The following is an 11,489-nucleotide window of genomic DNA, read 5'->3' as shown; positions in this document are numbered from 1 at the left end:
ACTTGTCTTTGTACAATATCCAGTGTACTGAGCACTTGACATGGATCTATATAAGGAGGCAAAGGAAAGTGCCAACTCACCTCATTGTCCTGAGGACTTAGGAGCAGGTATGTAAGATCTAAGCATTTTTATAGTTTCTGTTATATATCATATAACCAAAGCTATAGCGCATATATATATATATATATATATATATATATATATATATATATATATATATAAACACTCAGATTTGTTTTGGAAGGAATATCTTACTTATTTCATGAATGAATGGCAAGCTACAAAAACTACACAGAAATTAAAAATGGCAACAACGTTTAAAAGCATCATGGATAAAAAGAAAAAAATGATTTTTGTTTTGTTTTATTGTTCTCAGAGAAAATGCTAGCATTCCTCATTTGCATCGTGGCAGTGCATCAGGTGCACTCAGCATGTGTTTTGGTGAGTAGAAGTGCAAAGCTTTCTTCTCTACTACACAATAATGTGACCTATGTTATCATATACTGCAAGAATTTTGCATGGGCTGAAAAGTGTATATTAGAATTTAAAACCTCTTTTTTGTTCTGTGAGTCGTCAGCAGAGTTTAGACTAAAATATTCTTTATTTTCATTCACTTGGTACTGTTGAATTAAGTTTTTCATGCAAGACAAATGATGCACAAGGATACAGTTCTCCACTATTTGTCATATTTTGGGGGACAACTGGGACTCATCAAAGGTTTTATAGTGTTAATTGTCTATAAACTTCCCTGACAGAGCAGTGAATGAAACTGATAAAAAAAACAAACAAACAAATAACAGCAACAAGTAGAATTAGCATTTTTAGTCTGTTTCATTTATGAGAAATTAACTTTTTCCTTTCATTTTCAAATGCTACCTTCCATGGTGTGTCCACAGCCAGGTAAGCACTGTGAAAATTGCATTAGGCATGTTTGCAAAAGTATTTTATTTTAATCATCATCTGAAACTGTGCCAGTAAGTCTCCCCGTAAGATTAATGCATTTGGCCCAGTTCTCTCTGTGTATTCTTTTTGTATGTCGAGTCATTTTAGAGCAATTAAACCAGGATATGTTTGTGAGTCATATCATGGATATTAAAACCACGGGAGTAAATACCACTCCTTATTATGTCTGTAATCCGGTGTTTACACATTGATTTTTAATGTCTGTGTGTGTGTGTGCTCCTGCAGACGTTTGCCCACAAAATGCAATGGTTCAGGCTGAGATCGTAGACGTGCACAATGCGTTCAGGAGAGCGGTTCAGCCTTCGGCGTCTGACATGCTCATAATGGTCAGTCGTGCTTTCAACTCTAACAGTGAATGTGGCTCCACAAGTGTTTACTCACAATCCTCAGCATTTGTTCTCCCTCCTTCCCTGTAGGAGGGAGAAAAATGATAAAGTGGGAGAGGTTTACTGCACCTCACCCACAGTCCTGTAAATCATAAAAGCCGGACTGTATAGTTTAATGATAAGGAGGTGACTCAATCCTAACTTCCAGTTTTTATCCAGTTCTTTCCAGTTCTATTCACGCAACTCGGATTGTATGCAAATGTATCAAAGCTGATAGATTTATATATTAATCACATGTGATTATTCAGTGTAGGAAATCAAGCCAGAAGTTCTGAAAGCAGGAGAATAAAGCTGTTTCATGTCCTTGCCAAACGAGCTGGGTGCAGAGGTGCGAGGCTTTAGCAGAGAAGTAAAAAGAAAAATTGCACGTTTGCGTTGGAACTTTTGGTAGAATAGCAAACTGGCTTGTGTCAAACAGCAAAGGCACTTCAGTTAAAGCCATTTCATATTTGAAGCATTAGAATAGGATGTATTTTCTAACTTTGCATTCTTAGTTCACCAATTTTTCCAGGCACAAATGGGCAGCTTTTCAGCACAAATCTAACCAGAGAATGATTTTTTTTTCTTAGGGATTGTTGGTGTATGTTCAAAATATAGTGTTTTTTTTTCTTTTTCTTTTATAGAGCTATAGCGAGGAGGTAGCAGCCAGTGCTCAGGCTTGGGTTGACCAGTGTATTCTGGCTCATGGAGCACCCAGCACCCGCCTGCTCAATGGTATATGTCTCTTCCCTTTATTCCTTCTGTTTCTTTATTCCTTTTCTTTCTTTCTTTCTTTATTCCTTTTCTTTCTTTCTTTATTCCTTTTCTTTCTTTCTTTCTTTCTTTATTCCTTTTCTTTCTTTATTCCTTTATTCCTTTATTCCTTTTCTTTCTTTCTTTATTCCTTTTCTTTCTTTCTTTCTTTCTTTCTTTATTCCTTTTCTTTCTTTCTTTATTCCTTTTCTTTCTTTCTTTCTTTCTTTATTCCTTTTCTTTCTTCTTTCCTTTCTTTCCTTGCACCACATCTCCATATCTGAATCTGGCTCAATTTAAAGGTTCCCTCTGAACTCAGCAAACCTGCGATTGATGGTCAGAATCACAGTGAACTTTATCTTATCTTCAGTCTTAATACCTTCTTTTAATAAGAAATTACACAGAGTAGAATATATTATCTACGAGGAGATAATGATCTGTAGGCTTTTAATGAACCCTGTTTTATCTAAATAATTTAATCTACTGTGACATGAAAACGAAAGCCTGCATTTGCAGATCCTAATAAATAATCAGTGCTGCCATGTTTCCCACTGTCAAAAAGGATATCACTTGGGCGAGAATCTGTTCTATTCATCTTCTCTTATGTCGTGGACTGATGTCATCAATGCGTGGCATAGTGAGGTAGAACACTACAATTACCCCACTGGATCCACCAATGGAAAATCTATTGGTCACTATACACAGGTAACAACAGCTTATACAGAAAGGTTTCTGCTTTCTTTTACCTGTTTGATAGCTGCTTCTTTTTATTAACCCATTAAAGCCAAGTGCATCATAATTTGTTTACATGACTCTTTGTGAGTTTTTAAGACTTCTTCATCATCAGTGTGATTTATTTCCCTCCCCCCAAAAAACTGAAATAAGTTGCATGGTACATCAAAAGGAATAAATTGCAAAAAGAATGGCAGATGTAGCAAATACGATACAAATTAAAACTCATATATGCAAATTGATATCACGTATTTTTATTCACCAGACGCTTCCGTGAACACAACATTTTTAATTAGACCTTTTTTGGCAATGGATTAGTGATTGAGACTTTAATGGGTTAACTGTGGATCAAATGACAAATGAAACGACTTCGTTCATTTCATACAGCTTTTCAGCATCTTTGGGGTTCTTGTTTTCTCCATTTATTACTGTCTTGCTTCAGTCTTACAGATCTTTGCTCAGCAAAACGTTCACACAATAACAAAGTGAATACATACCCAAAAGAGCGTGAATCTTAAGCTTGCAGTGATCAGGTGGCAAAACAACACAACTCCAACTGAGTGAACATATTATTCTTGAACTGAAGTAATTAGGGATGCAACGATACCAATTTTTTCAAACCGATACGATACCGATACTTGGATCTGAGTACTTGCCGATACAGAGTACAAAAACCGATACTTCTACCACACACACAAATACAGTCAATTGGAAGACAGGTTTTATTATATTCCCTGCCGATAAAAAATAAAATCTTAATAAAAATGACCACAAAAATTTCAAGTGAAAAATAAGCACTTCTGTTAAATTATTGCAGAGTCTCCACATTGTAATTTTACAAAATATCACTGAACTATTGGCACTGTCTGGGCGGTTGGGAATTTCATATCGCGGCTCGAGTATGCTGAGAAGACGGTGCAATCCTATGTTTTCCACGGCCGGCATTGGCTGGTCATCCAGAGCGATAAAATGAGTGAGAGCCTCTGTTATTTAAACTGCCCGTGGATTTTCTCTTGACATTTTTCATCGCTTTTCCAAAACCTGAGTTAAAGTTGGCTGTTCCACACTGCTGACATTTTGCTTAGCCTAGCTACAGCAGCCTCCAGTTTCTCTTTTTTTACTCGTCTAACCCTGTGCCTGTTTAGCGCGGGATGTCCCCCTAGTGGCCAATCTAAAAAACTACAACAGAAATGACAAGCCACCCTCTGGTTAATGAAATAAGTTGGTATCGGTTCATGGTATCGGTTAACTTTTACGAGTATGAGTACGCACACATTTTACAGTATCGGCCCCGATACCCGATACCAGTATCGGTATCGGTGCATCCCTAGAAGTAATATAAGCTTATCTAAGAAAAGTTACTCCCGAAAGTACATCACAGAGCATTTTAACACCAGGGATGCCTTTAGTTCTCAAGTCGCCTCAGTTCTTGGTAGCTGTTTAATGATTTTGGTCTACACTGACAATATTATGCGGTAATAATATAGTGATATCTGCAGCTTTGTCAGATAGACATTTATATTGTGAATCACCCACTAAGGTCGACACATTAATAAAGTTTATCCGACACGTTTGCTGTTTGCCATGAAGCGTTATCGTGCTGCAAGAAACATTTTTGCACCACTTTGAGTAAACCACAGACAGCTATGATGAAAATCCCAAAGGTCAGCCTCTTCAGAAATGACGCACTTAACTACTGCCTAATGACTGGCTGATCGAAGCGATACATGAGAACTCTGGCTCACATTATGCAAAATACATGAATTAAGTAGAAAGTGCAGACAGTGATAAGAGAAGTCCAAATGATTAAGAAGAAAAATTCCTTCTAGTTTTATCGTTGTTGAATAAAAGTATAATGTTGCTATCTGAGCTGCAGGATGCTTTTGATGTCATGACGAAGGACTCTGTTTGTGTCTTTCTCATTACTAAGTATTCATTTTATGGTGGATTGTATGTTCAAGACGAGTGGCCCTTCCTGCTTTCAAAAAGAGAATCCAAACCTATTTAGAAAAATGAAATTTTTATATTTCAAAAAGCAGTTGTTTAATCACTTTTAAACAGGCGCTGCGTTTTTAGGAAGATATATTTGTCTCTTTTAACTAAAACAAATGTAGTGCTTTAAATACAAATTAACTTGCAGAGTGTAGTGCCCAAATGTTTTCAGGCAGCCAAGAATTAGCCATGTTAAAACAGGACAAACATAAATGAGTTTTGTTCATATTTGAGCAGTCGGTAGCTATTTCAACACTGGAGTATCTCTAAAACCAACGGCTTTATGTTTTTCTCATCAGGTCATATGGAACAGCTCATACAAAGTTGGCTGTGGAGCAACGCTGTGCCCTAACAACATCTATTACTATGGCTGCCATTATTATCGCGCGTAGGTGACACCTTTCACACCCGTAAAGCCTACAGTGGCTTTATTTTACATGTCACTTTGTTAGCAATCTTAACAGCGATGGAAATAAATTGATGTTTGAGGGTGGAGCACACTTTGTATCTTTATCTTTATTTCAGACATATACAGAAAAAACGATATATACAAGTACACATACTTGCATTTACATGTACAAATATGAACATATATGTAAATACACACACATATGTGCTCAGACAAAACAAAAAATAGAGTCTAAATTGAATGAAATTACAATTATTAAGCTGAAATAATTGTAATAAACTGTTTTTATTTAACAGAGGAAACTTCAGGCGATGGCCGCCTTACACACCTGGATCCCCATGTGGCTCCTGTCCTAACAACTGCGTGGACAAACTCTGCAGTAAGTAAATGTATTACAAATGTGGTGTTTAATTACTGGGCAGGTAAAATGTGTTGCTGATAATGAAGACGATGAGCTAATCATTGCTTTACTTTATTTTTAGACAACCCCTGTCCATATATAGACCATTACATCAACTGTCCAATCTTGAAAAACACCACTGGATGCAGTAATGAGCTGGTGAAGGCTTGGTGCCCTGCTTCATGCACATGCACCACCGAGATCATTCCAATAGGCTAAAGGCTAAACTGTTGAGTCTGCAAACTGAGCTGCAGCCCAGCACTGTTCACATGTTCTTTGTTGGCTCTCTGTCTGTAACGTGAGATAAGATACCAATGACATATGAAAGAAAATAAATAAAGACAAATCTGTTCTATTGTCTGAAGGACATTTTTTTAACACTTCACCTTTAATCAAAGACACTTTGCAGATTGTGGACAGACAGTCATAATGAATCGCAGTATTTTGACGGAACAAACATTAAATAAAGTGTTATTGTTAATCCGCTGATGCTGGCAGCACCAGATGGTGCATTTAAATATTGACTCAGCACATACTGATACAATAAGTATTATTAAAAATAGCATATTCTGCATATGCTGAAGTTCAACTGTCTTTAAATGACTGAATATGAACAGTCTTCAGTAAATTGATCCCATATGTAACAGTCATCATGAGCTTTATTGTATTTACATACACATATTTATTGAGTTTACATTAATATGCATTTATTGCCTTCACATTCATTTTTATTGTAAAATGTAATGAAAGTCAGCAGAGAATTTCCCACGGTTAAAGATGACACTGCAATATCAAGAAGCAGTGTTTAAAAAGCTGCATCATTAACTAGTGATGACCTAAAACAAACAATTAAACAAACAATCAATAAAGCAAAGAAACTAAATGAAATACTGAACACACACTCAATAATAAGGGTACAGTAAAAATCAATTTCCAAATGTATGAATAAATCCATCCATCCATTCGCTTCCGCTTATCCTTTTCAGGGTCGCGGGGGTTGCTGGAGCCTATCCCAGCTGTCATGGGGCGAGAGGCGGGGTACACCCTGGACAGGTCGCCAGTCTGTCGCAGGGCCAACACACAGAGACAGACAACCATTCGCACTCACATTCATACCTAGTGGTAATTTGGATTATCCAATTAACCTATCCCCACAAGCTGCATGTCTTTGGACGGTGGGAGGAAGCCGGAGTACCCGGAGAGAACCCACGCAAACACGGGGAGAACATGCAAACTCCACACAGAAAGACCCCGGCCTGATGGTGGAATTGAACTCAGGACCTTCTTGCTGTGCGGCAACAGTGCTAACCACCGTGCTGCCCCTGTATGAATAAATATTATAAGAAACAAAACAGTCGGGTACATTCAGTATTTTTTTAATTAATGTATGAATAAATATTATTTAAAAAAATACTGAATGTACCCGACTGTTTTGTTTCTTATAATAACGAGAAAATTGGTTAAAAACAAATAGTTAACTACAAATAGTAGCTCTTGTCAAGGGGACAATGGTAGCATCTTACATGGTACCACAGAGAACTGTTTGGAGGCTCCACCAAAAAAGCTTTAAGCCGAACCAGAGCCGAAGAAAAATCACCAACAACTAAACTGTTTTACACACTTCAGAATCAGAATCAGAAACTTTATTGTCATTGTCACAGGTACAACGAAACTAAGAATGTTCCCCGATCATTGCATCATCCCTAGCAATATCAAAATATAAATAAAACAATAAAATTCAATAAATAAAATAGATAGAATACTTAAAATACTAATAAGACGTAACAGTAAAACATTCACATACATTCCCACATACATGCTTTAAACTGTTTTACACACTTGTGCAAAAAGACCAAGTTGAAAAAGGAAAATGCTCTTTTATATTTAAAACATAACAATGTAAATGGGAATGCTGAGAAAGAGCACAAATGCACTGGCAGTTAGGGTGCCTAAGTGTAAGTGTAGTAAGTGTTTTGTAATGCAAACGCGAATGGTCACAGGATAAAGTCAGATCAAACTTTGCCCTGCACAAAAAAAAGACAGTGTACCATTACGAGTCAGCAGATGTCTCTGTTGTACAACTCACCCCACCTCCTGCCTTTGTATTTCACAACACTTGCTCTGCCTGCTTTCATCTGAGGCAGTGGACTATGAACAAAGCCTACTAAACCATGTAAAATAACGTTAAGCCTCATCACTCACTCCGCGTGTCTTTTTGTAAAGGAGGGTATAAATTTAGGCTCTATGAATTACATTTAACGTCTGTGTTGACTATGTATGACTAATATTTTAAATCGCTTGATCATCCCCCCTAAAACCCGATTACTTTCTTTCGAAGAGTAGTTACTGTGAGAATATTTTCACAAGAAATCTGACGCAATAGTGCAATGAGACTGTTGTGTAGTAAGAGCCCTTACTTCACCTTTCGGATTAGTACATCTTCCGAGCACCGTCCGTATAAATACAAGGAAATTAGACATAATGTGAGCTGTTTTTGATTCATCATAAATACCACTCAGATGGACAACAACAACATTAGTCATTCAGAACATGTCCTACAGTCATGCAGAGAAAGCAGTTTATATTTCAAAGCATTAATCAGTGTAGAGTCAACCCTGCCAGGTCATCGTTAGAAAACAGCATTCCCTGCTGAAGAAAGGCTTTCCATGGAACGTTGTCTTTGCTCTTCCTAAAAGCAGCTTGACAATATTTTGGTTATCCATCTATTTCCTGTATCTTCAAGGACTTCCTGTATGTGAAACCGATGAATAAAACTGAGATTAATGACATTTGCCCAAGAATCTTTTGTGTGCACTTGCTTCTTGCTCCTGTTGACTTTTATTTTGTTTCGTGTTGTTTACTTTCTTTTCATGCATTATTCACAGATGATGGTTGAAAAGAAGATAACATGATACAGAAATATATAATAAAATTAAAGAAAAAGAAAGCAGAGCTACACCAGCAAGACTTATTTATGTTTTTGGTGGGGTTTTTTTGTATTATCCTTAAATGTTGTAGGTAGAATGAATGGTGAGTGGAACAGTATAACTACAGGGTTTATTTTCTCACGTGATAAGGGAAAATGAGCTCTAACTGTTAAACCACATTATCAAAATTGCATTTTCTCATTGCTCTGACATGACCTAAGCGACACAGCAGGTGTAAGCATGCAAAATGCATTTGACCCCGAAACACTTCCACAATTCACACTGAGCCCCTTCCCAGGTGGTTGGACCTACTCTAGCACATAGTTCCCCGGGTATGACATAACACGAAACACTTGCCCAATGAAGGTGGCAGTTGTGCTATTACAATAATCAGCTACTTTCACTCACAAGGGAGTTTCTGTGAAAGCGAGGAAAACCAGCTTTACATTGTCTTAATTCCCTGTGACAAAGATGAAAACACAAATGCACCGTGTCATCCACATTCCATGTAAGACACAAATTATTCAACATAAGGATTATCGTGGCTGAAACGATGATAAAAGTTCTGTTCCAATCATCCAAATGTTACCATAAAAAGAGGATTTGGGTTGGTTTGCACTGCATGCATGGTATGTCGTGTCTCCTTGGAATACGATACAGTGTAAGCTTTATTTTACCTCAGACAGATAGGTAACATTCAACATTTATATCCATTTATGGCTGAAACGTTTATACAAACCTGGAATTGAAATGCTGTTCAGTCACCCTTAGTTTACTCTCTGTATGCTCTTGGTGACTTTGTGGTGCTGTTGGTTTTGTGGCCTTTTTTCACGTACTTTTGTTTTGACTTATGTGACATAAGTCAGCAAGAAAACACTTAAACTATGTGAGAGTAATGTGAAAGGCATGTGGGTATTTTAAAGTGTGTGGCATGCAGCCTTGTTTGCTATGTAGAAAAGTGAAAGTAATTAATGTGTGTGTGTGTGTGGGTCTAATATTTCCTGGTAGTTTACAGCACGGATTTCTAACTTATCTTAGTCAAAGTGCAACCTAATTTCAGCTTAAGTGGGTAAGCTCATTAAAAACATTCTGTAATTGTTTATATTTAATAATTTAATAAGTAAATATTATTACACGTCCAAATATTCTCTTCTGGACATGAAGTAAAACTTTGAGAACTATTCAGCTCAGCCACAGGTAAGGTTTTTAAAAATTTTGCTCAAATTTTTAAAAACCTTAAAAACCATTAAAAACCACATTTTTATAACTTTACAACACGGGGTATTACTTCTTACTTAATCATTTTTCTTTTTTCCTGAGAGTAATTTATAACACTAATGATGAGCAGGTGAGGTCTTTTGAGATAAATAAGCGTGATTTTGTTGGCTGTACATGTACATTATATTTTACAGATTACACTGTAAAGTAATAAAACATTGAAAAAAATATTTGACACCTTTAAGAATTAAATCACTGGACTAGATCTATAAATACGTTCTGTATCTTTCAGTTTCAGCACCACCACAAAAGGACCGGTGGTACATGTTATTGATTAACAGGAGTAATTAAGGTTTATTTTGCAATTTTTACACTTTGCCAAACCATCAAGTGGACCAAACGGGAACCTGTGGCGAACCGGTACGAGCCCGCGAACCGTATGTTTGGCAGCCCTTGTCTATGGGTTTGATTGACAGCTCGGCCTGTTTCTCCTGCTGCGCGTTCACGAGACATACACAACTTTGTTCCATGGAGACTACTGTATGCGCGTGATTTAACGGGAAATCAACGTTTTCTTTTCTTTTTTCATTTTTCTTTTAAGAAAACGTAAAAGCGGCTTAAGTCTGACCTGAAAAAAAAAAATCAGGGGAAGCATTTCTCTCCTTCCTTTTTAGAGTTTTAGTTGGCTGGGAAAACTAACTTCAAACAGCTAGCAGGCGAGTGGAGTTAGCTGTAGCTAAGCTAAGCGCTGCTCGGCACACAGTAGTGAAAGACAGCAAAGGGTGCTGTGCTCAAAGAAGACGGGTCATTCATGGATAGTGTGGGACCAGGCGCTTTAAAAGGCAAGTACACAAAACTGACGAGCGTCACATGAAGCTAACCGTGACTTTAGTGGAGACGTTAATTGACCTGATAAGTTTCTGTTAACGTTATTTACCTTAACGACCACCGGTACGCTGGTGTGGGTGGGTTGTTATTATTGTTATTACAGTTAAATGGACCGTAATGGAGTCGCTGTGTGTGCGAACTTGTGCAGAAATGCACAAGAAAGCATGCACATAAATGGGGAAAAACCGGCTGTATTTGCTGCATTTGTGATGACAGCCTGTAGTGATTGCAAGTTAACATCCGCTTTCAGCGCACTGCTGAACGCCTTCTGTACAAAAGCTGCCACTGTTCACGTTGCTGTTGTTACTACTGTCATGCTGCCTAATTATGCTAATCGCTGTGGTTTCTCTCCACAGAGCACAATGCACGGAGAAAACCCCTCTCTCTGTAGGAACCTGTCAGCTATCTGCACCGAGAGATGATACGGCGTGATTTGGTGTAAATGTTACATCGAGGCAATAGGCCAGGCAGGAAATTGGGAGTGCGGCTGAAACATACGGCTTTGTTACCCAGCAGCTCGTCAGCTTGTGTGTGTGTGTGTGTGTGAGAGAGAGAGAAAGGGAGCGTGTGTGTGTGCTCGAAGTGCCTATGGCGGAGTTTGGAGAGGACGACAGCCTGCCTCCATTGAATCCCGAGGATACTGCCGTGCCCAGCGACAACGCAGCTGGTAAGACGCATTGCGAAGTGTCCGTCTTGAATGGAGACTGTGGGATATCTGAAAATATGGTCGGCTCGGGATCCCTCGTCGCACCTGGCAGCCAAACCGGGGTGGACAACGCCAACACCTCTGCCGGTCTGGACACCAAATCTGAAATACCACGCAGGAGCAGCATTATCAAGGT

The 11,489-nt window shown here is 38.1% G+C and overlaps 2 protein-coding genes across 4 annotated transcripts in view; both read left to right on the top strand.

Annotated features, from left to right (window-relative positions):
• LOC146509040 (cysteine-rich venom protein) lies at positions 1-5,960 on the top strand. The gene is made up of 8 exons (XM_085178317.1): positions 1-107; positions 377-445; positions 1,189-1,289; positions 1,973-2,063; positions 2,644-2,786; positions 5,105-5,193; positions 5,511-5,593; positions 5,697-5,960. Exons 1-8 carry the CDS (start codon positions 41-43, stop codon positions 5,831-5,833), a joined length of 780 nt encoding a protein of 259 aa, XP_085034443.1. The 5' UTR covers positions 1-40; the 3' UTR covers positions 5,834-5,960.
• Positions 5,961-10,241: 4,281 nt separating this feature from the next.
• plcl2 (phospholipase C like 2) overlaps positions 10,242-11,489 on the top strand; it is a 45,913-nt gene continuing 44,665 nt past the window's right edge. The window contains exons 1-2 of one of the 3 annotated variants that reach the window (XM_085178276.1): positions 10,242-10,601; positions 11,004-11,487. In XM_085178276.1, coding sequence (XP_085034402.1) covers positions 11,236-11,487 — 252 coding nt within the window. In that variant the 5' untranslated portion in view covers positions 10,242-10,601; positions 11,004-11,235. The other 2 variants (XM_085178274.1, XM_085178275.1) reach the window with 2 other exon arrangements.

Source organism: Neolamprologus multifasciatus, chromosome 11, assembly GCF_963576455.1.
Source record: "Neolamprologus multifasciatus chromosome 11, fNeoMul1.2, whole genome shotgun sequence".
Lineage (NCBI taxonomy): Eukaryota > Metazoa > Chordata > Actinopteri > Cichliformes > Cichlidae > Neolamprologus > Neolamprologus multifasciatus.
Note: the sequence above shows the minus strand (reverse complement) of the source record. Positions and strands in the feature narration are given on the sequence as shown.